The sequence below is a fragment of the Watersipora subatra genome, chromosome 4 (assembly GCF_963576615.1).
Source record: "Watersipora subatra chromosome 4, tzWatSuba1.1, whole genome shotgun sequence".
NCBI classification, from domain to species: domain Eukaryota; kingdom Metazoa; phylum Bryozoa; class Gymnolaemata; order Cheilostomatida; family Watersiporidae; genus Watersipora; species Watersipora subatra.
This window is the reverse complement of record NC_088711.1, coordinates 25,113,808-25,141,638: the sequence shown is the minus strand read 5'-3', so window position 1 is coordinate 25,141,638 and position 27,831 is coordinate 25,113,808. Positions and strand designations below refer to the sequence as shown.

At 36.5% G+C, this 27,831-nt stretch overlaps 1 protein-coding gene and 1 long non-coding RNA gene across 2 annotated transcripts; one reads left to right on the top strand and one right to left on the bottom strand.

Annotated features, from left to right (window-relative positions):
- Positions 1 to 993: 993 nt before the first annotated feature.
- On the bottom strand, positions 994 to 24,083 carry LOC137394088 (uncharacterized). The gene is made up of 11 exons (XM_068080807.1): positions 23,885 to 24,083; positions 23,558 to 23,749; positions 22,322 to 22,494; positions 19,779 to 19,948; positions 17,743 to 18,046; positions 14,955 to 15,192; positions 14,707 to 14,855; positions 12,676 to 12,849; positions 11,672 to 12,380; positions 10,675 to 10,728; positions 994 to 1,295 (listed from the first exon to the last, which is right to left on the bottom strand). Exons 1-11 carry the CDS (start codon positions 24,078 to 24,080, stop codon positions 994 to 996), a joined length of 2,661 nt encoding a protein of 886 aa, XP_067936908.1. The 5' UTR covers positions 24,081 to 24,083.
- Positions 24,084 to 24,896: 813 nt separating this feature from the next.
- Positions 24,897 to 27,324, top strand: LOC137393158 (uncharacterized). The gene is made up of 2 exons (XR_010978277.1): positions 24,897 to 25,001; positions 26,931 to 27,324. It is a non-coding gene; the product is annotated as an uncharacterized lncRNA (long non-coding RNA).
- Positions 27,325 to 27,831: the final 507 nt, after the last annotated feature.

Here is a 27,831-nt window from a genome sequence, read left to right as displayed (position 1 = left end):
ATGTGCTGAAATATTATTTATACCAAACTTATGTTGGTTTTCTGCATATACTTATGCTGAGACATGTGGCATTTTTACCACCTATACAGACCGATAGATGATGACCTATCTCATCGTCATCATTCTTTTTCATCGAATCCCAGATTGTTTACTGTAAGAATAGGTATCCCATATTCATTGCGAAGGCATTTGCTGTGATACAACTAGTCTAATTTGACAAGTTTTGTTTTAAGGGATACACTTTGAATCTTGGACAAATCTACATAACGCAACTCCAAATCTTTGAAACAGTAGGATGCAACTTTGTCAGCAGGGGGCAACTCCGAAAACATTTGAAGCACAGAAACGCAGTGATTCATACAAGAAGCTTAGTAAGAGTATCTGTGGAGACAGCAACTATCTCTTATTCACGTTCATAATAAGATACGGTGTAGGATGGTTAAGCTTTAAAGCTCCCAGCATTATTATTTACATTACAGCAAAGTTCTAAGTAATAACAGAAAAAATAGTGGTAACATTCAATAACACTGCATTGAACTGTAAAAAAAATTACTAAAAGGTATGTCATTCCTTGCTGGCCATATTAACAGGCCTTCGTTAAACGAAAGACTACCTCAATAAATGTATAGGATTGTCTGCTAAATGATATTGGCAACAGATCTTGCTTTATGGTTAATAACATCTTGTTATCAACAATATAATATATTATGTTATTATTGTTAATAGCATTGAAAGCAAGCTGCATAGCTATTTTCATATATGCAGCTATAATAGTGGGCGGGTGTATAAGGTCCAACATGTATAAGGTCTAACATCAAGTATACAAGTGGCAGTCAGTAATAGTTTAAATTATGCAAACATAAACTACTGTGTTATAATTAATCTTTTAATTGTAATTTGTAAAGTAAAATTGTGTAGGTAAAACCTTAACTGCATGAACAATTGTGTACAGTATGTGCAAGAAAAGTGAAAAATGCCGTGTAGGTACAGTAGTTAAATTTGGTGAACCATGGCATCACCTAACCTGTCATCTTCACAAATCGTGGTAATGTCTTCACTGATTCTTGGTGCTGGAGTAGGTACTGGTGCTGGAGTAGGTACTGGTGCTGGAGTAGGTACTGGTGCTGGAGTAGGTACTGGAGGTGGTGGAGATGCTGGAGGGTTTCTAACAATAACACTTGAACCACTCGCTCTGCCAGAAGGAACTGAGCAACTCTCACTTTCTGTGTATGCAAGATTGTCCATTCCTCGAACTAAAGTGTTGTTCGTGGGTGACTGATAGATATCCATCGGGCCTGAGAACAAATCAATCAAATTTATTGATTAATTTAAGAGTGACTCTCAGATAAGATAAAAACATAATTTATGAACTATAAACTTAATACTTCATTCTTCCAACATCAGAGATAATTCCGCGATAACAAAATGTGAAATTTTAATGAATGATCGGTTTTGTCACTGAGCTGCTCCGTAAATATAAATAAAAACTGCACAGAGCTACTTAGTTATAAGGCTCACACTTCTTTTAAAACAAATGAAAGCTTGACTTAAAAAGTTTTGTCGAAACAAGGAATATACCTTCAGACGAATACGGGTCTCTCACTTGACACGTCATGTACCTTTGGGCACCTTGCAATTGGTCACGACTCACATCACTAGAGTAATCTAAAAATAGAGTTACCTGACGGCTGACGGATACCTATGTTAACATGTTATATATACATACACATATATGTATGTTATATTATATATGTGGTATGCATATATATGCATACCACATACATATACATATACGAATGTATATATAAGTATATAATAATATATAATAATATATAATGTATATATATACATTATATGGTATATATATATATATATATATATATATATATATATATATATATATATATATATATGTAATTGTTTCCTCACCCCTAATACTCTGTATGGGTGGTAAATTCTGCTCTAACTCGAGTCTCCTACCAGAGACCTGGGAGTTTGAGCACTCGCCTCAAGATCTTAGCTGTTCCCAATAGCGCACTTTTCTGCAACTCACCTGAGTTGATTGTTGTTGGTATTTGGGCAAGCCACATTATATGCGCCGGTGTTATTGCCCCCAGTGCCCCAATGACTACTGGGATTACAGTTGTTCTTACATTCCAGCATTTTTCAATCTCTTCTCCAAGAGGGAGATATTTCTCTACCTTTTCTTTTTCTTTGCTGGCTATATTGTAGTCATTGGGTACTGCTATATCTATTATAGTAGCTCTCTTGTTCTCCTTGTCTACCACCACTATATCTAGTTGGTTTGCTAGGACATGCTTGTCAGTTCGGATGTAGAAGTCCCAGAGGATCTTTAGCGGTCATTTTCATTGACCTTACCAGGAGCTTCCCACCAGTGTTGTGGTTTATTAAGGCCATACTCATCACATAGACTTCTATACACAACACCTGCGACATGATTATGCCGTTTAGTGTATGCGTTTCCTGCTATCTGCTTGCATCCACTGATGATGTGTTGGATGGTCTCAGGTGCATCTTTGCACAGTCGGCATCTAGGATCGTCTCTAGTGTGATAGATTTTCGTTTGGAGTTGCCTTGTTGGGAGCACTTGCTCCTGGGCTGCCATGATTAGCGACTCTGTATTGGCCGTTAGGTTTCTTCTTTTCAGCCACATATATGTCTGGTGAAGATCGCCAACCTTAGATATTTGTTGGTGGTAAGCACCATGAAAAGGTTTCGAGTGTCAGTAAAATTCTTCATCATCAGGGCGTAGGTCCGTTGTAAGAGTAGCCGATTGAAATTCAGCTAGCAACTTATCTGAAATGGCCATGGAGGCTGCATATGTTTTGATGTTTTGCTCCTCCTCTTTCACTGTCTGCTGTACACTTTTGAGCCCCTACCGCCATCTTTCCTATCAAGATACAATCTAGTAGTATCAGATTTTGGGTGAAGTGCTCCATGCATGGTCAGCAGTTTACGAGTTGCTATATCTGTTTCTTTGATGGCTTCCTCAGTCCACTTTATTATGCCTGCTGGATATCTTATTACTGGCAGTGCGTAGGTATTTATTGCCACGATTTGGTTCTTGGCATTGAGCTGGCTCCGTAAGACCTGCCGAAGGCGTTTCTTGTATTCGGTAATGGCTTTGTGACGTACCTCGGCTTCGTGGTTGATGTTGCTTTGCATAATCCTCAAGTACTTGTACCTTTCTTCTATATCTTTGATGGTACCATTTAGCATTCTTAGGCCATCTGTGACCATAGAATGGCCTTTCTTAAGAATTAGCCTTCCACATTTCTCAATACCGAAAGTCATTCCGATGTCCTTGCTGTATACCTGAGTGAGGTGTATTAGAGAATCAATGTCCCTTTCTTTGTTAGCGTACAGCTTGATGTCATCCATGTAGAAGAGGTGGTTAATCTTGGTGCCACTCTTAAACTGGTACCCATATTGAGTCTCCTCCAGCATATCGCTTAGAGGGTTTAGGCATATGCAGAAGAGCAGCGGTGATAAGGAGTCACCTTGATAGATGCCTCGCTTGATTTTTACACTCGCCAGCTTTTTGCCATTAGCCTCCAGTTTCGTCTTCCATTTAGTCATTGACATCTTGATGAATGCCACAAGAGCAGGGTGAACATTGTACATACTGAGGCACTCAAGTATCCAACTATGGGGAATTGAGTCATAGGCCTTTTTGTAGTCAATCCAAACCATGGCAAGATTGGTTTGCCTTCTCCTGTTGTCTTGACAGACCGTCCGATCCACCAGTAACTGATGTTTGGCTCCTCGGGTGTTGCGCCCAATTCCTTTCTGAGCCCTGGTCATATAGTGACTCATGTGCTCTTCCAGTTTGTCTGCAACTATTCCTGAGAGCAGTTTCCAGGTGGTGGACAAGCACGTTATTGGTCGATAGTTTTTGGGAATCGGCCCCTGCTTTGGATCTTTTATCAGAAGTACAGTTTGTCCTTTGGTCAGCCATTCTGGATGGTCACCTTGTTCTATTAGGCATTCCATCTGCTTAGCCATTCTAGTGTGAAGTGATGTCAATTTCTTTAACCAGAAGGCTTGAATCATGTCATGGCCAGGTGCTGCCCAGTTCTTCATACGCTGCACTCTGCACTTGATGTCCTCTTCGCTGATGGTGAGTTCTTGCTGAGCCACAGTGTGTTGATGGCTCTCTTTAAGCCTCTTCAGCCAATTTGCAGTGGTGTTATGAGTAGTCTCTTTCTCCCAGATGTCCTTCCAGAACTTTGAAGTGCTAGATCGGGAAGGCTCAGACATTGGCCTCCGCAGTTCACCTTTGAACTGGGAATACACTCTAGATGGATTATTGATGAACAGTTTGTTCATTCTCTTGTTATCCCGCTCTTTGGTGTACAACTTCAGTCGTGCCGAGAGTGCTACTAGCTGCTGTTTGGCAGATTCTAGAGCTTCTATTGCGGCTTCCCTTTTTGGATGCTCCAAACTGTGGTTAGATCTCTCACTGAGCCTACTAACTTTCTTGCGCAAGTCCTTGATCTTATTTTGTAGCCTCAGCTGCCAGGATGGAATGGCTTGAAGCCTTGTTGGCAGTGGCTTAATATCCATCTCCTCCAAGATGACGGTTGCTGTACTGTAGATTAAGGCATTAGTCTCACTGATTGATCCAGTTGAGATCGACTCCAGTGCCAAGTTAATGTCTTCTAACAGCTTCTTAGGTATGGCCATAATAACTCTTCGTAGTGGTATCCTGCTTCCGTAATCATTAGCAGCTGACATCTTGTTGATGATATTTTCCGCAAGCTCTCTCACCCTTGGGTCAAGGTCCAAGTGCATGTCTTCTTCAACCCGTGAGTCAACACATGATCGTGTATACATGACAGTGTGTGTTGATATGCACTCCTCATTGGCTGAGGTTACTTGGGTGAACTGTTCCCTAATTTCATCTACCTCAAGTTCTGATATGAGGTGTCGCTTGATTATGTTACTCCTCTGAGCTACAATTGCTTAGCGGTTAGTGGCAATTCAGGGCGCATGTTTATCCACAGTTGACGCATCCTTCCCATGTAGCCCCACTTTTGAGGTTCACTCATAAAGTAGCACTGCATGAGGTCCGTGTTATCAGTCCGAGTCCATTTCATCCGTTTTGAACCAGTAGCCCATTTTTCACTGCCTTGTCCTGGTTCAGCTACAGGCAGCGCGGACCTTGTTTGACCGGGCGACGTGCGAGCCGGCATGGCTTTGGTTATTGCACTCATCATAGAGGTTGTAGACGTTATACAAGCAAGGGTCTTGTCTAAGGACCACCAGAAAAGTGCTGTTGTTTTGTTGTTTTGTTCAAGCTGTTGGGGTTTGAACCGAGGACCTAATGATCACGGTCCCAATACCTTACCAACTGTACATATATGACATATATACATATATATATATATATATATATATATATATATATATATATATATATATATATACATGTCGCGCGGCTTGAGCATGAGGACTTACGGTATATATATCTATATATACCGTAAGTCCTCATGCTCAAGCCGCGCGGCTTGTCCTCAAAACCAGAAGATTCACGAAAGAAAAAATAATCCTCCAACAAGCCGCGTATGCTCACAGACTGCAGCTAATGACTGAGGTTTTGTCGTCCTTGACCCCTTCAGGAGCGAGAGTGTTGAGAAGGGTTTCGCTATACCTCCGTCCTCTTGAATTAGAAAACAGGCTACATCAGTACATGTGAAAAGAATTTTCTTTTACTTCCAAGTTTGAATTAAAATTCCTAAACCCTTGCATCAAGAACTTACTTGCCATGTCTCAGCTAGATTTTTATTGCGCTGTTAGAGAGCTTCATGTTTATGGAAAGATGCCGGTCAAGAATGAAACGGTTTTAATAACCTATGACTGTGGTGTGGTGCTGCACGATAACACGATATAATTCGATATGACGATATATTTCAGTGGATGATTTTATATTTGGTCAGTTTTCAAGTCGATATGAATATCGAAGCCGATATTTTATCGAAATATCGGCTGATTTTAAAATGGAGTTTTAAAAATGGAGTTGTCTATTCTCTTTATTGTAAAGAGGTGACAACTCCTGTTTTTCAACTGATGTTAACCAATATTCCCTCATATCACTCATGTTAAAGCCTAACGCTATATATCAAAAGAAGACAACTCCAATGTTCAATATTTTTCGATATTCGATATATTTTGAGACCAAATAATCGAATGTACATGTACATGCAAAGATATCGTGCAGCACTACTGTGGTGAGTTAAACATTAGCGATAAATTCTTCCTTAGTCTAAAGCATTCCATAAACATGACCTTGAAAATAAACGAGTAGGTCGCCAAAAATCCCGTACATAAAAGTGTATCATGACTGCGATTCTATGGTTATAGCGCGGAACTGAGCAGAGACCACATTTATTGAGAAGCTGCCCTAAGCCTCACATAAGTTTTAAAAACTTGGCTTTAGCCGCGGCTTATGACCTTGAACCAGAAGCCGCGCCCAACGACAAGCCGCGCGGCTTGAGCATAAGGACTTACGGTATATATATATGTATATATATATATATATATACCCTGTTGTCCTGACTTTAAAATGGTGTACACCAGCTGTTTCAGCATGCTTACTTACGCTATAGACCAAGTTTCACCTCAGTCAGTGGAATACAAATGGTCGTATTCAAGGAGAACCTAACGTACACAACCTATTTCTGTGCGTCGCATCTTTATTCGCGATTTTCTCCGTTTCAGATTTTGAGAGTTTTGGCTGACGTGCCTTCTAAAAGTTTGCAATATCTCATGAACTACTTAAGCTAACTCGAAAATTCAAAATGCTTTAAATTCTTTACAAAATTCTGCATCTGGCTGTGTTACTAACTCAAATTCTGAAAATCCTTCATTTTGGTTGATTTCCATATGAGAGGTCACCTATATGTGGCTGAACAGAAAAAACCTAATGGCTAATACAGAGTCGCTACTCATGGCAGCCCAGGAGCAAGTGCTTCCAACAAGGCAACTCCAAACAAGTCTATCAAACTAGAAACAATCGTAGATGCAGACTGTGCAAAGATACACCTGAGACCATCCAACACATCATCAGTGGATACATGCAGCTATCAGGAAACGCATACACTGAGCGGCATAATCATGTTGCAGGTGTTGTGTACAGAAGTTTATGTGATGAGTATGGCCTTAATAAACCACAACACTTGTGGAAAGCTCCTGGTAAGGTCAATGAAAATGACCTTGCTAAGATCCTGGGACTTCTACATCCGGACTGACAAGCATGTCCTAGCAAACCAACCAGATATAGTGGTGGTAGACAAGGAGAACAAGAGGGCTACTATAACATATATAGCAGTACCCAATGACTACAATATAGCCAGCAAAAAAAAGAAAAATAGAAAAAGGTAGAGAAATATCTCCCTCTTGGAGAAGAGATTGAAAAATGCTGGAATGTAAGAACAACTGTAATTCCAATGGTCATTGGGGCACTGGGGGCAATAACACTGGCGCATAAATGTGGCTTGCCCAAATACCAACAGCAATCAACTCAGGTGAGTTGCAGAAAAGTGCGCTATTGGGAACAGCTAAGATCTTGAGGCGAGTGCTCAAACTCCCAGGTCTCTGGTAGAGGACAAGAGTTAGAGCAGAAATTACCACCCATATAGGTTAACTGGGATAAGGAAACAATTTTCTTATATATACATGTATATATATTTATATTTATATATATATATATATATATTTATATAGACGAAAGATTTCAGTCCAATTGCGTCTGATGAGTGCATCGCACGAAACAAATTTGTAGCGCAACTACTAAAAGTTTCCTTTCTTGTTAATAATTTTTTCAAATATTTCATACTCCACTAATTATCTTTTAGGTTTTTAGTGTAGAGTTCTCTTTTTTATATGCTTTTGCACCTGCTTTTAGTTACTATATATATATATATACCAAATATATATACCAAATATATATACCAAATATATATACCAAATATATATACCAAATATATATACCAAATATATATACCAAATATATATACCAAATATATATACCAAATATATATACCAAATATATATACCAAATATATATACCAAATAAATATATATAGGCCTAGTAATTTTTTTGATTTGAATATTACTATATACATGTATATAGTAATCTTGATTTGAAATTCCGCATCAGAATGCGGAATTTCAAATCAAGATTTTAATAGCTATAGCTGGAGGGACACACATACACCCATCTCCACACACATACTCTGAGAAATATACCTCTATATATATATATATATATATATATATATATATATATATATATATATATTTATGTATATATATATATATATATTTCTCAAAGTATGTGTGTGGAGATGTGTGTATGTGTGTTTCTCCAGTTATAGATCTTAATATCTTGATATTAAAATTTTGTATTCTGATCACTTTGAACTCACGACGAACGCATCGACGAGGTTCTTATTCGAACGAACACTCTACCACTGAGCCAGAACAACATACGTTATCTTATATCACATACCCCTTGCGCAAGCTAATTATTTTAGAATTGCGCCCACGGGTTACGATGCTTCTGCTCAGAAATATTTTGAGACGTAAGTACATGTGCACGCAACGCGATGCTTATTCGTCTTTTTTTATTAGGGCTAATTTATTCGGCCTACGATATTGACATTAATTTATCTCAGACTTAAAAATTGGCAATTTGTGTACTGATTATATACATTATTAAAAGATATAAGTTGCTGAACTTGCCATGGCGAGTTATCCGCACCCGTTATACTGTACATTCGGTATCCATTAAAATAAGAATGGTTCGCAATGAAAAAACTAATGTTAATAGTTTAAGGTTTACTAAAATAACATACTAAAACCTCTTTTTTCTCAAGTATGTGTTTAGTAAACTAAATTATTTAAGTTACATGTAGATTCAGCGTATGTCATACGTCTGTCTGTCTCGACAGTAAAAATTCTCCACATAGTAAATTGTGATGTTATATTATCTTGGACATGCAGATCATAACCACAAAATTCACTAAAGTCATTGTAGGAACCTATAGTTACTAAAGTTAACATAGTGTTTTGGCACTATTTTTAATGATGAAGATTAGTACCTATAGTCTACAACATTAGCCTACGAGCCAATTTTTGCATGCCAACACTGAAACGAACTAAAATCATATAATTGTATATCAAATAAGTTTGGATTGTAATCGTAGAAAAATAGACTTAAATGTTTGACTTCGAATATTTAGCAATTACTTGCTAATGATTTCACATTTACATTTAAACACCTTTACATTTTTATTTTTCCTTCTAATTTATTTCAATGAAACACTTCTTTCAACATATAAAATTTTGAACTTACAGTTGTTTTTAAACCTTTACAGTTGTTTTATTTATTTTTAATTTAGTTGACCTGTACAAAACTTTTTCCTCATGATGTGAAGGTGAAGTTTAAAAGTTACAGTTATTTGACAATGTTTGAAAACCTTTACAGTTGTTTTTATTTTCTCTCTTAATCTATTTCAACTACACAAAACACTTCTCCCATGATATGTAGTTTGAATCTTAGAACGGCAACTATTGTTATGTGTTAAATACAAATCAATTTTCTGTCCGAAGACTTTTTTATTACCCTGGCAACGCCGGGTAGCACAGCTAGTATACATGTATATATATATAATTTATACATATGCTTGTGTACATGCAAGCATACACATGCTCAGCATGTGTATGCTTGCATGCACACAAGCATACACACATGAGTTGATGTGTACATGCAAGCATACACACACCAACTCACCAAAACAAAAATGAGTGAGGTTTGCAACTATATTTTATTGCAAGGTTTGAACGTAAAAAACCGTCATGTTAATAAAAATTTCAAACCTTTTAAACCGACGTGATGCCAACAGCGATTTTTGTGAAATCTTGCTCAAAATTTTAATTTGCTTGATTGAGTTCTCACCAATAAATCAAGATGCTACCATTCTGTTTCAAGTTGTGAATACAACAGAACAAGTTAGCACTTGTATTGCGTCTGCCGTAAAATCCATGCCTGACACTAAAAAATCTTGTGAAATGTTTATTGAGCGCAACGTCGAGCAATTGAATGAGCATTCACTAAAGGTCACTAAAGGTCACTAAAAGTCACTAAAGGTCAACTGTGATACTATAACTACCCCTAAACACTCGTCAGCTGTTGTTTCAATGTTATGTAAAAGGGAAGACTTTAATTTTCATAAATCAAATGTTAATGAGGGTGAGACAACTCTATCAGCCTAGCAAGGTCATGTTTCCTGCATGTGTAGCTGATAATACATGCAAATTAAAAACTTGATTTTTATTTACATAATATTTTTTTTAAAGTATGTTTTGCATTAACTTTCAAAGTATGTTTTATATTAAATATTATTCTTACATATTACATGATTTATGTAATCATCTATATGATATTAGCTTACATAAATTATTCAAACGTGTTTTGATAACAATACAGCCAAACTTCTGCATAAGAGTTTTTAAAGTTGCACTTTTCACTAGATTTTCACTTTAAATAATTCCTTCCATCACGTAGAGGTAAATACATTGTGAAATTGCTAGTTAAGCATGAATAGAGCTGCAAAACATTTTGAGGTGATTTGAAAATTCTATACTCACTGGAAACATCAGCATACTGGCTGTCACGTTCTTTGTTTCTCTTTGTCCACCACTCTGTAACAAATTTATGTTTGCATAAACAAATGTGATTTATCTTTATACTTTTTAAGATATTAAAGTTTGTAAGTTTGTAATGCTTATTAAACGAATATCAACCGGAGCACATATTGTCAAACTATAAGGGTTTGTCTTCACAAGTTCATTCATTATTTAAGGAAGAGGAGAGAGAAGAAAAAGAGGATGTAGAGAGGGGGAGGCACGACGCGGAAGCATCTGGCGATGTAAACTTTACTGTGTTTTTAGTTATGCAGCGTTTCTCCATTTTCTTTGAGCAGGAGAATGAAAACATCAGTTAAAATAATTTGTAGTTGTATTATCTTGACACAGCTTTTTACCTTCTGCTATGAATGAGGTAATAAAGAAACCATTTAATGTCTACATTAAACCACAGACAATTATTCCTTTCATAAGTTATCCTTTATCTACTTACATTGTACTGTTGGTAAAATAATCACTTTTTGTTATTTTGTACTATATTTCAGACACTACATGTATATATTACATACTATACATTCTATATTACATACTATACATTCTATATTATTTTTTCATTAGTTTATTGAAAAACACTAAAAACTACAAGTAAAAAGAAAAAGATGCAGCAAGCTCTTTTTTCAAGCCAGTCTGCTGATGTTGTTTTCAGGGAGAAAGAGAGAGAGAGATGTCTCATGTTTAAGGGTTTCACACCCTTGAATGGTAACGAGCTGATTCTAAACATGGCAACACCTTAAGAGCCCTATCGACACGGTATCAATAAAATTTCAATGGTTAAATAGATGTCATTTTTTATGGCGTTACACTAAAATGCTGTGAACTTGTTAGTAGTGAAACACCATACTATGGGCTAAAAAAAGCAAGCTTTAGCATTACTATAAATCTCTAACATAAACCATATTTATATCTCTAATTACCACATGCAGACCCTGAGATTACTCACTGTGACCAAAATAGATTGCAGCCAAGATGATGATGACGCCTAAGATGACCCCCATGATGGCAATAAGTGCGACAAAGGTTGAAGATAGTTCTTCTCTCTCTGGTTCCACAGTCGTCGTAGCAGCGACTGTTGGAACGCACTCCGGGCGAACGCTCTCTATGTCTTTCTTCACTTGCCCTGATTTGTAGAAAGAAACTAGTTGCTCAAATGCTCCCAGCTCTTCTGTTTTATCGTAACCTGTCTGGACAATCGCTACATACTCAGGCTCGTCATCGATATTATAGATGGTGTATCCCACCTTCCCGTTACCATAAGTATCGCTATCAGCTGACCTCTGAGTGAATGGCTGGTGGTCTGGAACTCCTCCCTCTAGTTGTTGGGGTATTTTGATTTGTAAGAAGGAATCGTAACGCGATGTTATCGTGTCCGGATCAAAGAGATAGTTAGGATTTGAATCAAGGTGGTTGAAGGCTAGGTTATGGAGTGCGACGGTTGCTGTTGTTAAAGCCTTCATCATATGCAGGGAGTAAGACTCTTTAGCAAAGGCACTGAGGTCTTGGGCGGATATGCATGGCGCTGAATATTCACTCATGAAGTTTCCTCTTAGTTTACATTCGCCTACTTCCTGTTCTAGCGTAGACAGCCAAGGATTTACATTTTCCACAGTAGGCAAAACTCGATTCGTCAAATTGCTGGCCAGATTTTCACTCTGTAAAATAACAAACAGATGACTATGTTATGCATAGGTTAGCCTTAGATTTCAATATACCGTAACTCTTTCTCTAACCATTCCGGCTTCCAAGCTCTGAAACCGGCCCAGCCAGATTACACTACAGATACACAGCCAGTAATAACTTGTTTAGTGTGAGCAGGCAAGTAGACAGTCAATTTACATAGCGCTTACCTCATGATAATCATGCTCACCTCATGATAGTCATGCTTACCTCATGATAGTCATGTTTACCTCATGGTAGTCATGGTTACCTCATGATAATCATGCTCACCTCAAAGTCTGCATTGAACTTAAATGAGAAACTTCCTTTGACAATTTCTCCATATTTATCAAGTAGTTCGGGGTCATCATTCCATGTATCACTAAATATAAAGCTGAAGCCATGGCTTAGCCACGAGTTGCGGTACTGTGGGAGACCAATAGTATCCATCAAGTTTCTCACATGCTGAAACACATGATGCAGATAAGTAAAGCTACGCAATCACTAAAGCTTTGTGTAATTTACTATTCTAGTTACTCTATATCTCCACCAACCCTTGTGTTTGTAGTCGATTTTGTATTGAGAGGTCGAACAGCTCTGACATGACTTTATAAATTGATACAAACATGCATTCGCATGGTTTTACAAGAATGGAAATGTCTAATTGCATTTTTGAACGTGTCAAGAAAACTTTATGGGTGACAGCAAAACGTGCATTCCAAATTAATAATGTTTGCTTCAACATCTCCAAACTGCCTTTATGAGATATTTTTGACTGATTTGCTAGTTTATAGCATTTACGTTAAGACGTCGTCTCACCTACCCAGGCTAGACACGTCGCCAAGAGAGTGCAAACATCTTTTAAATGGAAATGTAGAGCTAAATTTTTTCATAAAAACAAAACTATATAATTGTAGTTGAAAAAAAGAAAACCCAGAGTTGCACGAGTGATGAAGAAGTTTTTGCACAGAATATCAATTTTTCATCAACATTCTTACTTCTGATCCTACACATTTGTTGAAGATCTAAAACAGCTTATAAACAGTGACAGGTAATATACTAGTTGCCATCAGAGAGTTTCTTTACCTAATGAATTTGAGTAATTTACCTGGAAAGCTAAATCTTTAATAAAATCTTTACTAAAACGATGCCCACGTTTTGGGCCAGCTTAACAATTGTGACAGTAACAGTCAATAGTGCTAGTTATTAACCCTAAGCAAGCACTTTAAGCGAGAGCATTTTAAACAATGTGATGAATATTTGCCCAACCAAGCCATTGCATTTCATGTAATTTAATTGGTCAAGTTCACCGCCTCTAGATCCGGAGGTTCTGAGATCAAATCCAGTGCCATGAGGAATTTTCATTACTAGATTTTAATTGCTCTAACTGGACACGGGTTTTAACAAAAAGACAAACATTGAGATTTATGTATTGAGATATATGTATGTATTGAGATGAGCTCACATACATGTATATTTCCTAGAACAGAGAATAATGTAAAATACTTCTGAAACAGCATCTATAATCATTAACTGTTCTAGAACTTTCTGATACGAGTAAAAACAACATGAGAGCTTATTGATTTGTCTAGGAATTTCTCATACAATCAATCTTAGCCTCTAAGTTACCAAAAATATTAGCCGTTTTGAGAGCACGAGCGGTTTAGAACACTGTAATGGGATAGTAAACAATGAAAAACCTACTGGTAGACCCACGGTCTTTCTGATAATATTAACAAAAGCCAGGGAACGCGCAACTAGGTCCAGAACTCTCTAAGAATATTAATAACAAAGAAACTTACAACTAGGTCGACGACTCTATGAAAATATTAACAACAAGGGACTTACTACGTACTGGGTCTAGGACTTTCTGATAATATTAATAACAAGAAAACATACCACTGGGTCCAGAACTCTCTGATAATATTAATAACAAGAGAACTTACCACTGGGTCCAGAACTCTCTGATAATATTAATAACAAGAGAACATACCACTGGGTCCAGAACTCCCTGAGAATATTAATAACAAGAGAACTTACCACTGGGTCCAGAACTCTCTGATAATATTAATAACAAGAGAACACACCACTGGGTCCAGAACTCTCTGAGAATATTAATAACAAGAGAACATACCACTGGGTCCAGAACTCTCTGATTATATTAATAACAAGAGAACACACCACTGGGTCCAGAACTCTCTGAGAATATTAATAACAAGAGAACATACCACTGGGTCCAGAACTCCCTGAGAATATTAATAACAAGAGAACATACCACTGGGTCCAGAACTCTCTGAGAATATTAATAACAAGGGAACTCACTGGTGGGTCCAGAAAAGCTATGATAATTCTAACATCTTCAGTTTGCTCCAAGATATTTTGCACAAGTGATTCGAAATCGTTCGATCTAGTTTCATTGACTTTTCTCTCCAGGTGCAAACAGATATCTGTCTGAGCCAAAGATTTCTTCACTTCCTAAATAACAAAAAATGGGTCTCCTTACCAATTAAATAAAAGTCATGTCAAATATAATTATCTGTGAAGTGCTTTTGACTATGTCAAGGTCTTGCCTACCTCAGCGCCACTGCGCCCATATAGTCCATCCGTAAAGAGAATGTTGACAGCATTCACCGTTTGTCGACTGTCTTCCTTGATTCTCTTTAGCAGCTCGACCATAAAGTATGCCTGCAGGCCATCAGGAGGATTTGTTCGAAGAAAATATGGGAATCTTTCTCTGTCACTCAAGGTAATACTGGAAGCTCCGTAGGAAATTTGAATGATTGGGATTTCCTCTAGCACTGTTTGTATCTAAATGAGTAATAGTTTATCAATAATCAATATTTGTGGTTACTGAAATATATTTGATTAAATTCACTTACTGTTTGAATGTAGTTGTTGGTGTTAGAGAAGTATATTGAGATCAACATGGATACATATTCAGATTTGAATGCCAACTTTTAGATTCAAATGCAGACCTAGAGCTATTTGTCAAACCTACAAGTTAGAGAGCAATCAGTCAGACATTGTGATAGCGAAGAAAAAGAGAGAAGGCTACTATTAATAATAGATATAACAGCAGGCCATGACTACAATAATTATAGCCAGTGAAGAAAGGAAAAAGTGGAGAAATATCTACCACTATGAGAGGAAATTGAATAGTGCTGGCATGCAAGAGCAACACTTGCATATCAAAGATGGCTGACCCAAATATCGGCTACAATCAACAAAATTCAGTTGCAAAAAAGCATTTTATTGGGAACGGCTAAGATCTTGAGGCGAGTGTTCAAACTCTCGGGTTCCTGGTAGCAGACTTGAGCGTGAGAAAACATTACCACCCATTCAAGTTCTCATTCCTGTTAACTTATCTGTTGTTAATTTAACAGGAATGCAATAAAAATTTAGGTTGTAGGCTATATATGTCAACAACATCTTTATTGAGGGTTTCAAAGATTTCTACATGCACATTTACTAAATAGTGATTGACATTTTGGTTTTATGACATTTTTGTCTGATTGTAAACATCTTTTATGTTGTTTTAGATATTTAAATGCTATTATTAGCTTGTAAGAAGCATATGAAGCTGAAAGAGTAAACTGGCAAAGTCTGGTGAAGGATTTGTAACTAACATAGAATCGTGGAGAATAGCCAAGAATGTTTGGCACATGACCAATAGCCTGAGAGTTGTGATCACCTAATTGATTTATTCTAATCGTTTAATAAGTTAACACATTATGACAACATTCCAGAATATCGGTTGGCTTCCAGAATATTTGTTGGCTACATTCCAATATTATCACTCAATGATTGACAATGAAGAGATGTCTCCACTAAAGGTTGACTTGCAACAAAATTCATATTACAGTTATTTGATATCAAAAGATTCACCACGTCTTACTCTGTTGTGTTGTAGGTGCAAATATGTGGGAATGTGATTACAAGCTCTTAAAAGCTCAAAAACGAACAGTTAATCGCAGCCACACGAGACCGCCGTAGTTTGGATTCTCTTTCCAAAATGGCTCAAATGTGACGTAGTTGTGGTAGATGGTTTCTGTTTACACTTTCATGCAACCTTATTCGTCGAAATATTTTCACAAATATACTTCACACATTCAATAAAACCATGTCTATCATTCTTACGCGTCTATTTTATCGTCACCGTAATGCTGTCACTTTTAGCACTGATATCTTATAACTTACTGTAAAAATTCCTTTAATTTTTTAACCTTACCTCAAAGGAGTACATATCATTGTCTGATAATCATGACGAGCCTGTTGGTCGCCTGTGATAATCGAAAAGTGCTGAAAAAATTACTTTCGAAGTATTGGGTCACATGATCAGATTACGACTTGACGATTAGTTCAAGCCGAAACAAAACTGTAAAGTAGCGAGCATCTATATTTGATACGGGGTATTCAGTAAAACCCGAAGTGTTTGTCATAAACTAGTGCTACGATAAGTTTTATATTGAGCTTTTTATTGGCCTTTCAATTCAAGTGAGAGCATCACGTGACAGGACAATAACCAAACTGTAATGACAACGTCAGAGAAATAAACGGATTCCAATCTACGGCGGCTTTTCGTTTTTGAGCTTTTAAGAGCTTGTAAGCACATTTCTACATATTTTGCACCTACAACACAACAGAGTAAGACATGGTGAATCTTATGATACCAAATAACTGTAATGTGAATTGTGTTGCAAGTCAACCTTTAAACTAGTTGCCTGTGTACCAATATCCCTGTTCATAGATTGGCTATGTACAGATATTCTTGTTCCCTGATTTGCTATGTACAGATATTCTTGTTCGCTGATTGGCTATGTACAAATAATCCTGTACACTGATTGGCTATGTACAAATATCTCTGTTCACTTATTGCCCATGTACAAATATCTCTGTTCACTGATTGGCTATGTACAAACAATTTTGAACGATCAATAATTTAGGTCTGAAAAACTTTTGAGAAGTTGTGTTTGATTGCATGCCAAGCCTTGCTTTCTAGAATTATTGGCTCATCAAACCACATGTTTTGATGCATTTTGTATGCACATGTATATATAGTCATGAGACTTCGCTGAAATTTATGTTTCACTCATTTTGAATATTTGTAGCCTAGTTATCTACTAATATATTCTGTTTTTTACCGCAGCGCAGTATTAACGGTAAGGTAAAGAAGTACATGCCATACGTCTTATATTCAATCAACATCAGTATACACACTTTCGTAAAGCTCTCCTTGTTATCTCCTAGATCTCTTAAAACCTTCTCTTTTGTAGCCGAGTTGCTATAATTGTTGAAAGGTCATGAGAGTCTGAAAGGCTCATCTGTTTTTATTGCTTATGTAAATGTTGATAACCTTACCTGCTGACTGACGGCACTGCTATAGTCTCCAATGAAGGCAGCAATCTTAGTATGGTTAAAGCATTTGGTTGAATCTTCTGTGTCGCATATCTCAGAGTCAAGGTCACCTCTGACAATATCATATAGCACGCCAGCTGTTTTTAACTTATCTCCGCATGAGTCCAGCACTAGCAGTCCAGTGTTCTCACCAAATACCGCTGGGTATTTTTCGCGAAGGATAGAAAAGGCATACGAAGCCACTTGAGCTCTGTAGAGCCCGATTTGTGTGAACCCGATACAAGTCCAACGGTTGCTAGGGTCTGCTCTGGAATGAACAAAATATTAGTGGTACCACCCTAATGTAAGTCTGTACAAACTTTCTTACATGTATAGCTAATAAAAATGATACAGTCAATCCTTTATATACAAAGGTAATATTTTTTGATATTTTTATGTATTACAGGCGTTACGTGTTACAGCAAACGTTTTTGTAAGTGTAGTCAGGGTGCAATTTCTTTGACTCATTTCACATTTCACAAATGCATGATAGTTGCTCAACAAATAAAACAGGTGATAAACCACACAATAACATTAAAACAAATGCATTGACGGGTAATAGACTAATTACTTGACGAATTCTAGTAACTTACCTAGAAAGCTAAATCTTTACTATAATAATACCAGTGTTTTGGGTCAGCTTAACAATCGTTATGCATAACACTCAACAGTACGGTTATTAACCCCAACTAAGCGCTTTAAGGGTAAGTATCTTAACCAATGTAATGACTATTTGCCCAATGAATCCATTGTATTCCGCGTAGCTTTATGGTTAAGTTGGCTGCCTCTAAGTCTGATGATCCCAAGATCAAATCCACTGCTATGCGGATTTTTCATCGCTAGAATTTAATTGTTATTACTGGACACAAGGTTTAATTGCTATAACTGGACACAAGGTTTAGCAAAAAGACAAACACTGAGATTTCTGAATATAGATTCACAAATGAATTAAAACAAAATTAAATTGTATGTGACAAATTGAACAAATAATGTAATCATCAATATAAACAGGTTTTCTCACAACTTTACTTGAAAGGCAGGCAAAAGAAATGGTAAGTGGGTTTGCAACGAGATAAACCTTTAAGATGTGGGAAACTGAAATTCCAAGTTTGAAAGTTTAGTGAGACAAAGAAGAAACTGCGGTTTTGATTTGTATTTTAAATTGAGACTATAGACTTCTTACTATATTTGTAAGCGCTAATTTAAGAGTTAATTTTGGAGTCAAATTTAAAATTTATTTTGGAGTTAATTTTAGGCCATTTATGCAAAAACCATAAAACAACATAAGTATAAGATTCATATACTGTGGGACACTAAATTTTGACAATTTTCCTCTGCATTTTGGCTGATATTTCACCTCTTTTAGCCTCACTTTGACAAAGACCATCTACTAAAGTTTGGAATTACCAGCTATGTCAGAGGCTCTTAGATGTTTTCGCACTAATTGCTTTTTCCTGATTTCATGCCAATTTGACGTTCGGAGAAGTGGAGAAAGCCGCTATATATTACTTTGCAAAGTCTCGAAATCTTGTAATTTTAGGAAACTCGAGATCAAAAAGTCTGAATCGAGACTTTTCAACGAGAGTAACGTCACATTGCAAACCGTGCCGAGTAAGCTTTGCCATGCATAGACTTAGAGGAGAATGTCGTACTAGTGATACATAGCATAATGTCTCTAAGTTTAATTAAATATATTTTAAACAAACTTACTTTATGTATTCTTATTAGCTTACATTTTTAATAATTCGGTTTGAAATAGTTTACATTACTTTTAATATTTACTGGCCTCTTTTTGATAAAACTGTAATGTTTGATGAGCTCCGAAAATCATATGTTGGAAATTACATCAGATTAGAAGTAAACTTGGTCAAGTTTGTATGTAGAGGTATGGAAAGGTTTGATTATATGTACTTATTAATGAGGAATACCTTCTATTATTACTTTTACTGAATTCACGATAATAGTATAACAACAATAATAGTATAATAACAAGATCTTACTCTTTGCCAATAGGAAGGGACATGACAATCATCCAGTCCCCAGGAATGTAGAGGTAGTTACGTTGGAGATGCTTGCACTGGTCACGGCAGTCTGTCACCGTTGGGTCACATAAAGATGGCTCTTCTAAACCCGAATCTGGTGTAACACCAGACAGCGTGATGGTGGCCACCTGTTAGAGATGAAAAGAAAGTATGGAGTCGCATCTACTACAACAAAGACTTTGAACAAGCCCGTACAGAAAAGCAAGCATTATCATGTTCACTATGAACAGAACTTAAAATAATATAATTTGTGTTGTATTAAATAGAATGCCGAATATCTTTAAAAATTTCTGTAAAAGTTTGTCTTTAGTATTCTAGAAGAACGCTTCGTGACTCTTCAATCTTTGTCTTGTACAACAGAACTATAATTCTTCATATACAAAGCTTATGCATATGCGAAACTTTTACATTACAGGCTTTAGTCGAAGAAAAATAGAACATTACCTACTTTCATATACATAGGAAGTTATCACTTAGCAAGTCTTTGGCTTGTCTTCCCAGTAAAATGACCCTGGAGGCTGTAGTGTGAAATGAGTCAATATCAAAAAAAAATTATTAGGAATCGTAGGAAATTCATTTTCTTTCATTTTTAATGAAAAGAAACATGTCCTGCTGGGATGAAAGTGAGATTCAGTTGTCAACAGACTCAGCATTATTAAATATATTTGTCTATAATCATGCACTTTTTTATGTCAGTCAGAAAAGTCGACATATTATGTTAAAAATAGCATTTTATTAGACTTGAAACTACTTGGTGAGTAATCTACATAAATAACCCATTTTCGCATGATATACCTGAACCATTTCACTTTATTCAACCCTGTGTCATACTGTAGATAAATCTGAAATTAGTACAGCAAGTTATGATATGTACTCATACAAAGCAATAAGTGATACTACCAAACTATGAGTGATACTATCAGACTGAGTGATACAACCAGACTATGAGTGATACAACCAGACTATGAGTGATACTACTAGAGTATGAGTGATACTACCCGACTATGAGTGGTACTACCCGACTATGAGTGGTACTACCCAACTATGAGTGATACTAGCTGACTATGAGTAGTACTACCCAATTATGAGTGATACTACCAGACTATGAGTAGTACTACCAGACTATGAGTGATACTACCAGACTATGAGTGATACTACCAGACTATGAGTGGTACTACCAGACTATGAGTGATACTACCAGACTATGAGTGATACTACCAGACTATGAGTGATACTACCAGACGACGAGTGATACTACCAGACTATGATTGGTACTACCAGACGACGAGTGATTCTACCAGACTATGATTGGTGCAACCAGACAATTACATCAGCGAGTATGACTATGTGGCTATATCTAATGCTGCAAAATACATTTGTACAAAAACAAAGTGGGTGAGTTGCTCTTTAGTCTTTAGCATTGTAATTTCTATGAGTTGTTCACCTCTACACCTTCAGACACTTGCTTTGCTTATATTTGCTTTGTTTGTAATATTGACTTTTGTGTGCTTGTAAAAGAAAAACCTACACACAAAGTGTAACAGGTAAAACTTTATGTTAGGTCTTACCCGCTAGTACCTCAAATGTGGTCATGTTATGACTAAATACATGTGTACAAATCTACCCTCACAACCTGTTAGGATAACTCCTCATCTGCAAGATACCAAGGGAGAAAATAATTAACTAAATTTGACTGCAACTGTTTTACCCAATTTTGCTCAATATAATCGTAGGTGAGAATTAAAATCATTCTTGAGTGGTCTTATTTTTATAATATAAACAACAGTGTAAAAGGACTTGGATAATATTTTTAATCGTACAGTTTTTTGAACCAGTTCAATCAAGGCTGTGAGTGCTATTTTTATGGTGAAAGAAGTTTTGACTGCCACTAGTTTATAAACTCGAGTCAAACAAGTGCTTATTACAATGAAGATTAGTTCTGACCAAGAATGTTATATTTCTTTCTATATCTATGTACCTGGTAAAAGTGTTGCTTCAAAATCTTATTTAGCAATTTGCTTGTACCAAAAAAGTAAGACAAGCAGAAATAAATAAGAGGTAACTACAATCCTGATTGCATCTTTTATGACTATACAATGTTTAGTAAAAGCTCTTATATTGGCCATCAATGTAACATAGTCACAATAGTCTGAAGAGTAATTTGACAAATGGGTAAATTTGCTTATTGTCACAAATGAATAAATTAGTATTTGTGACTGAACACTTAAAAGACTTATATAATGTAAAGTTTAAGCCATAAAGCATTACTTTAAATTTTATGTTTATTCCACTTTTTATAAAAAATAAATCTGCAGCAAGCCGACTCGAAATTAATTAGTTAGTCAAGAGCCACTTTAAACTCAGGCTTATTTTGTAGAACAACAACTTACTACAGCTAAAAGCTTTTTAACTACCGTATGAATTCACTTCAGTGTGCAGACGACTCCTAATCATTGTTCAGCTATAACGTGATGTGGGTAAAAATGATTGTAAGAGCTTACCATTTCACTAGAAGGATACTTGAAAGCTTGATATGTGCCAGTATCAGGCCTGTCTTTAGATGTAACACTTCCATCTTCTTCGATTGTGTAGCTCTTAGGACCATTAATCTCGATAGCAGCCTCAGTCAAAAGATTCTCTTTAAAGCTGTCATCATAGCACGCTTCAAAGTTTTCTAAAACAAAGAACAAATTTTAAGGTTTTCAAATTCTACAGAAGACAAAAACTGGTAGTGCTATCATGTTTTAGTTTATGATTAGTTTATGATAGCAAGAAGGAGGCTTGTCTTCTATACAGTCTTATAGATAAGCGTTGGAAGGTCAAAACAATTGTTAGGGCGGGACGACTCTAAACTTCAAGGCCCATGGAGAGCCCATGAATTCATGCCCATTGCCTATGGAGAATAACACAGCTCTCTATTAAAGACTGTACTACATTGTTCTCGCATTTAGGAAAGGTTTGTCCAAATCACTTTTTTATTTGAAACCAGTTCGAATCAATCACGACCAAATGATTACCGAATGATATCTAACACTCTATCTAATATTAGCCAATTTAGCAGAAAGCAAAGATATCAAACGGTTAAATTAAGAGACACAATCTGCCTATCTTTACTGCCTGCCATTTGGTGATTTATTTTCTTTATCAATATCTGAAGCTTGAAAATACCATCGATAGAGCACGGTAACCAGCACTAGGCTGAAGGTTCTTATACAAACATCATATTACATGGACCGCTTTCAATGGTAACCTCACAAGACCTAGGCTGCTTGAGCTAACATGTACAGTACTTCTGACATAACCAATCACATATCTGCTAACAGATTGCATGGGAAAATGTCTGTTAATAATCTGTTTCTTTTTTCAACTTCAAAAGATAATCGTAAATAACTAATTTTTTCAAATTCAAATCTAAATCAATTTAACACTTGTTCAAAAAAGATCAATTTGAATGATTCAAATCACCACAAAAAAGATTTGTTTCAAATATTCGAATAGATACTCTTCCCATTGGCTTCAAACCTGGTCTATAAATGACTCTTTAGACCCAACCTATAACAGAGCGCCTGACATTGTTCAACTTTTACAAGGCTAGACAAGCTTTCAATTTTACTTATTTTAACTCTCAGCACACACAGACACGCACACACGCACACACGCACACACACACACACACACGCACACACGCACACGCACACTCACACACACATAACAGATTATGACAAGCAATATTGTACCTGCTTCGCAGCCCTCAGATATTGTAGAATGCAGGGCTTTGCCTAATCCAGCTAATGCCTGAGTCACAAGGTCTTCTCCTGATCTGATCACTGAGTAAACTTTGCCAGGACCTCGCAACTCCAAACCTTTGATGTTCAAAGTTGTTAGCCAAGTTTTATCCTTCAAGTCGGCCAGTGTCAGCACACTCAGACCTAAAATTGAGGTTTTACTATTCAACACAATTGATGGAAAATGTCGAATCCTGACTTGTCGTATTTTCTTTTATAACATTCTCACAGGGTTTTAATGATGCGTAAAGAGAGACATGTGCTAGCGCTTCTACTTACCTATTCCCTCAGAGCCGAGGTAAACAACTCCTTCTGTGTTTATCTCTTCATCAAATTGCTCTGAACTTACTGTTATTACTTTGTCTATGCAGAGATAATACTTGGAGCTGAGGCTTCTGAATGCTTCATAGCTGTTCAAACCAGCTTCATCATCTGAACGTACTACGGTGAGGAAATCCCAACTCAAAGCTACCATAAACTTGCTCAGTATCTACAGAAGACAGCAATTATAATAAGCTCTGAAAACAAATAAAGTTCAACTTACACAGTTACACAATTACACAGTTACACAGTTACGCAGCTACATGAAAAATGAGTGTCAGAGCGACATGAATAAATACAAAGACTCTTAGAGTGGAGCTAAAATTAAAACAAAGGAACCTTTTGTCACTAAATCTTACTTCTATTAATACATGCAGAGGATCTCCAACAGCATAACTAATGTAGTCTGGTGACCCAACACCAGTTTGGTAACCATCCTTTGCAACAACCAATGGGATGCTTGCTTTAGAAATCAAGCTAGTCAGCTCATAACTGATTGGCTGGAAAGTGGATATGATTCCTGTAGAGTAAAAAGGTTTTGGCTATTACATGAGAGGTATGTACATTACATGTAAGAGCTTCAGTATAAAACAGCTAAAGTATCAGGATCATATAATGTACTACTGCATGTATATGGTGATATATCACACTGAGTATCATATAATGTACTACTGTATAGTGATATATCACACTGAGTATCATATAATGTACTACTGTATGGTGATATATCACACTGAGTATCATATAATGTACTACTGTATGGTGATATATCACACTGAGTATCATATAATGTACTACTGTATGATGATATATCACACTGAGTATCATATAATGTACTACTACATGGTGCTATGTCACACATAGAGACCGCTCTAGTTGTTGAGGCATTACAGGAGCTTATCTAGCGGCTGCACTCAAGCAAAACGTGTAACTCTTGAGTTACATGTTTTGCCAGTTACCAGAAAGGTTTGCTTTCACTCTTGAGTCAAGAGTGAAAGCAAACCTTCCTGGTAATAAGCTAATCACATTGATACATAATATTATTTGCATAGCATTGCTGAATAGAGTCATCCAGGTAGGCGAGTTAAAATACCTACATAAACTCTTTGACTAAATTCTTACGGAGTGAACGTCTATTAAGGATTCTGTACCTATTGGCTTTTAGATTACATCAAACAGCCGCTTTGTTGAGCTCATTCATCCATTTGTATTGAATCGGTATTATTAGTTATTTGACGCTGGCGAAATCAGTGGCCTAATAATGAGCTAGGCATTCAGGAGCTCTAGTAACGCGAGACTTATTAGGTAGTAAAGACATGAACTGTAAAAGAATAATCTGGTCGTGTCATGTGGAGTGATGACAGCTATCAATTATTTCTCATTCAAGTGTGTATATCACAAAGGTTATTTTCCATTTCTATAACTAAGAAAGGCTGCACTGAACACAATATAAATCTGCTGAAGGCATCAATACCACACTTAGGAATTTTTAGTTTAACATATCAGTGACCTGAGTAAGGCGCTTGAGTAGTTGTTAACTATTATATATTAACTATCATTTGGGTTCAAACATGCAGTAATTTTCTTATCATGAGCTAGTAGTAGTAGTTTTCTTACCCTGAAGAAAAAAAGTGTTATTACTCAGGTTTCAACAAGATGCAAAAGGTAAGGCTTTATCATTGCTCAGCTTAGAGACCATCACTAAGACCATTTCTATGTTGTATCCATAAAGATGATAGAGGTTGTAGAATTGATAAAATGATTCCACTTATTCTCCTAACAATTTTTAAGTTAACTTTTTGAAATTCTAATATCCAAGCTTCATTGCAATTGCTTATGTTGTCAAAAACATAATAAATAGATACTGCAGACTGAAGATATTACAGCCATTCTTTAGCCAAAGTATGTCTTGTCTAGCTTAATTCCTAGTGTTGTACTGGCAATAAAAAGTTTTTTCAAACATTTTTTTAAGCAACATATACAGCATTTACCATTCTAACTTTTAAATGAAGGTGTTCGTTTATTTCTTTGTGTGCTATTAATTCAATTAAGTTTATGCTCCATGTACATATATTTATACCATTTTGGTCCAGGCAAGTCTAGGCAAGTTTTTTTTAGTAGCTCAGTCGTGCTAGCTGAAGTGTGAGATGTGCACAACTAACCAATCACCATAAAAGATTTAATGTATTTAACCAATCGTTCTCAAATTTTGGCAGGTGTAATAAGTATACCCACAATTGCCTGTCTGCAAAAATGGTAGTTCCAAGTTCAATTCCAATACAAAGCAATTTTTCATTTATATTTTATTGTTATAACTGGGCACATGACAGACAGACAGTCACTGGTTAAATGCTCAGCGTTGCACGAGTAATACAAAAAGGTTTTGATTAACTTCTGAATTCATAGATTGAATATATGAATTGTATGAATTTGAGTAACTTAGGCTAGTCTAAATCTTTACCATAAGAGCTGTGTCCCTCCTTCCGTCGGAGCTTTTAGAAAAGATATTGCAGCTAACTGGAATCAAAACCATGCATTTTATAAATGCATGAATGTGAAACCAAGTGCACTACTACCAAGTCCTCAGACTACTTGCCGCAACTTGGAATAATTATGCTTATAATCGTAGCGCATCATGATCTCTCACGCAATCATGATTTTCATGCGAGCTGAATTGAACAGTTATTCTATAACAACTGAGCATATAAGCTATGTGACATAGTGGATAGCACACTTGTCTTCACAGATATTAGTTCCGAGTTCAATATCCATGTGAAACAGTTGTTTTGTAATACCAAGGTCATACTCTCTACTACTAAGGTCATACTCTCTACTACTAAGGTCATTTTATCTAATATTAAAGTGATACTGTATACTACTAAGGTCATATTACTGGTAAGGTCATACTCATTGATGCTAAGATCATATTCAAGATCACATTACTTACCAACGCTGACTGGAGAGTCAGCAGCTGTACATATGTCTGTTGCTATATTATTTTCAGACAGACTGCTCCAAGGTACCAACTCATGAATCAGTTTGCTAGCTCTGTCAACATCTCCACAGACATCGAGAACACGCAGTCCTATAGTCAATGATTCCGGTAATGCCGTACCAGTCCATAGCCTGATGCTATCGCCGAGTGGATTTACGGTTGACTCTGGAGCGACTTTATCACAAGCGCTGCCGTAGTAGTTGTTAACTAGTATGGCTACCTGTATTTGACCTGCAACATATTTAAAGGCAGCAATGCCATAGTTTATAAGAATTACTCCTATTTATATTGCCACAAGTTTATGTTAGGAACTAAACTAGTGTGTACAGGGTTGCACAGAGAACCTGTATTAATAGGTTAACTGTAGAGATATTGTTTCCAAATAGAAAGTTTCACAAACGAACAGATTTGCTGATCTTCCCCATAAACATAAACTTCATCCAAACTTTTGGCTTTTGATAATCTAAAATATGGCTTTAGGCTTATATCAGAGGAACCAGAGTAATTAAGGGCCTATTTTGCAAAAGTTTATTTTTAGGTGTTCGAACCTCTTCTTCATTCACTAACAGCACGAATAACGCACTCAGTGAAATATTAGTTTCCTTATGAATTTGAAAAATTTAAATTTAAAATCTAAAATCCTCCAAGCTATTTAGTACGCACCTGTAATTGTGGCATTGGTACAGACATAGTCTGTCTGTCCAGCAGTGAGCCCCAGTAAAAAGAGCAGAAGTAAACAGGTTATACAAAACATGTTAGCGGATCGAGGTCAATGCTGTAACTACAGCATGGGCTAGCATGCTCAGGCTTGAAAAAAACTTGACATAAAAGAAGCCTGTTGTCCTCACTTGAATGGGCATCTTTCATAAAAATAATAGAACAAATAGAGCCCCGCGCTGGCAAGCTTGAA

What these genes read in the sequence shown, in the direction of transcription:
- LOC137394088 (XM_068080807.1), bottom strand. Translation starts at nt 24,080, where the DNA reads ATGGTAGCTTTGAGTTGGGATTTCCTCACCGTAGTACGTTCAGATGAT. An exon ending in AGTATCCTTCTAGTGAAATG is followed by an intron (nt 19,949 to 22,321) that starts GTAAGCTCTTAC and finishes CATCTCTAACAG; the next exon opens with GTGGCCACCATCACGCTGTC. An exon ending in GCGCAGTGGCGCTGAGGTAG is followed by an intron (nt 14,856 to 14,954) that starts GCAAGACCTTGA and finishes TTATTTAGGAAG; the next exon opens with TGAAGAAATCTTTGGCTCAG.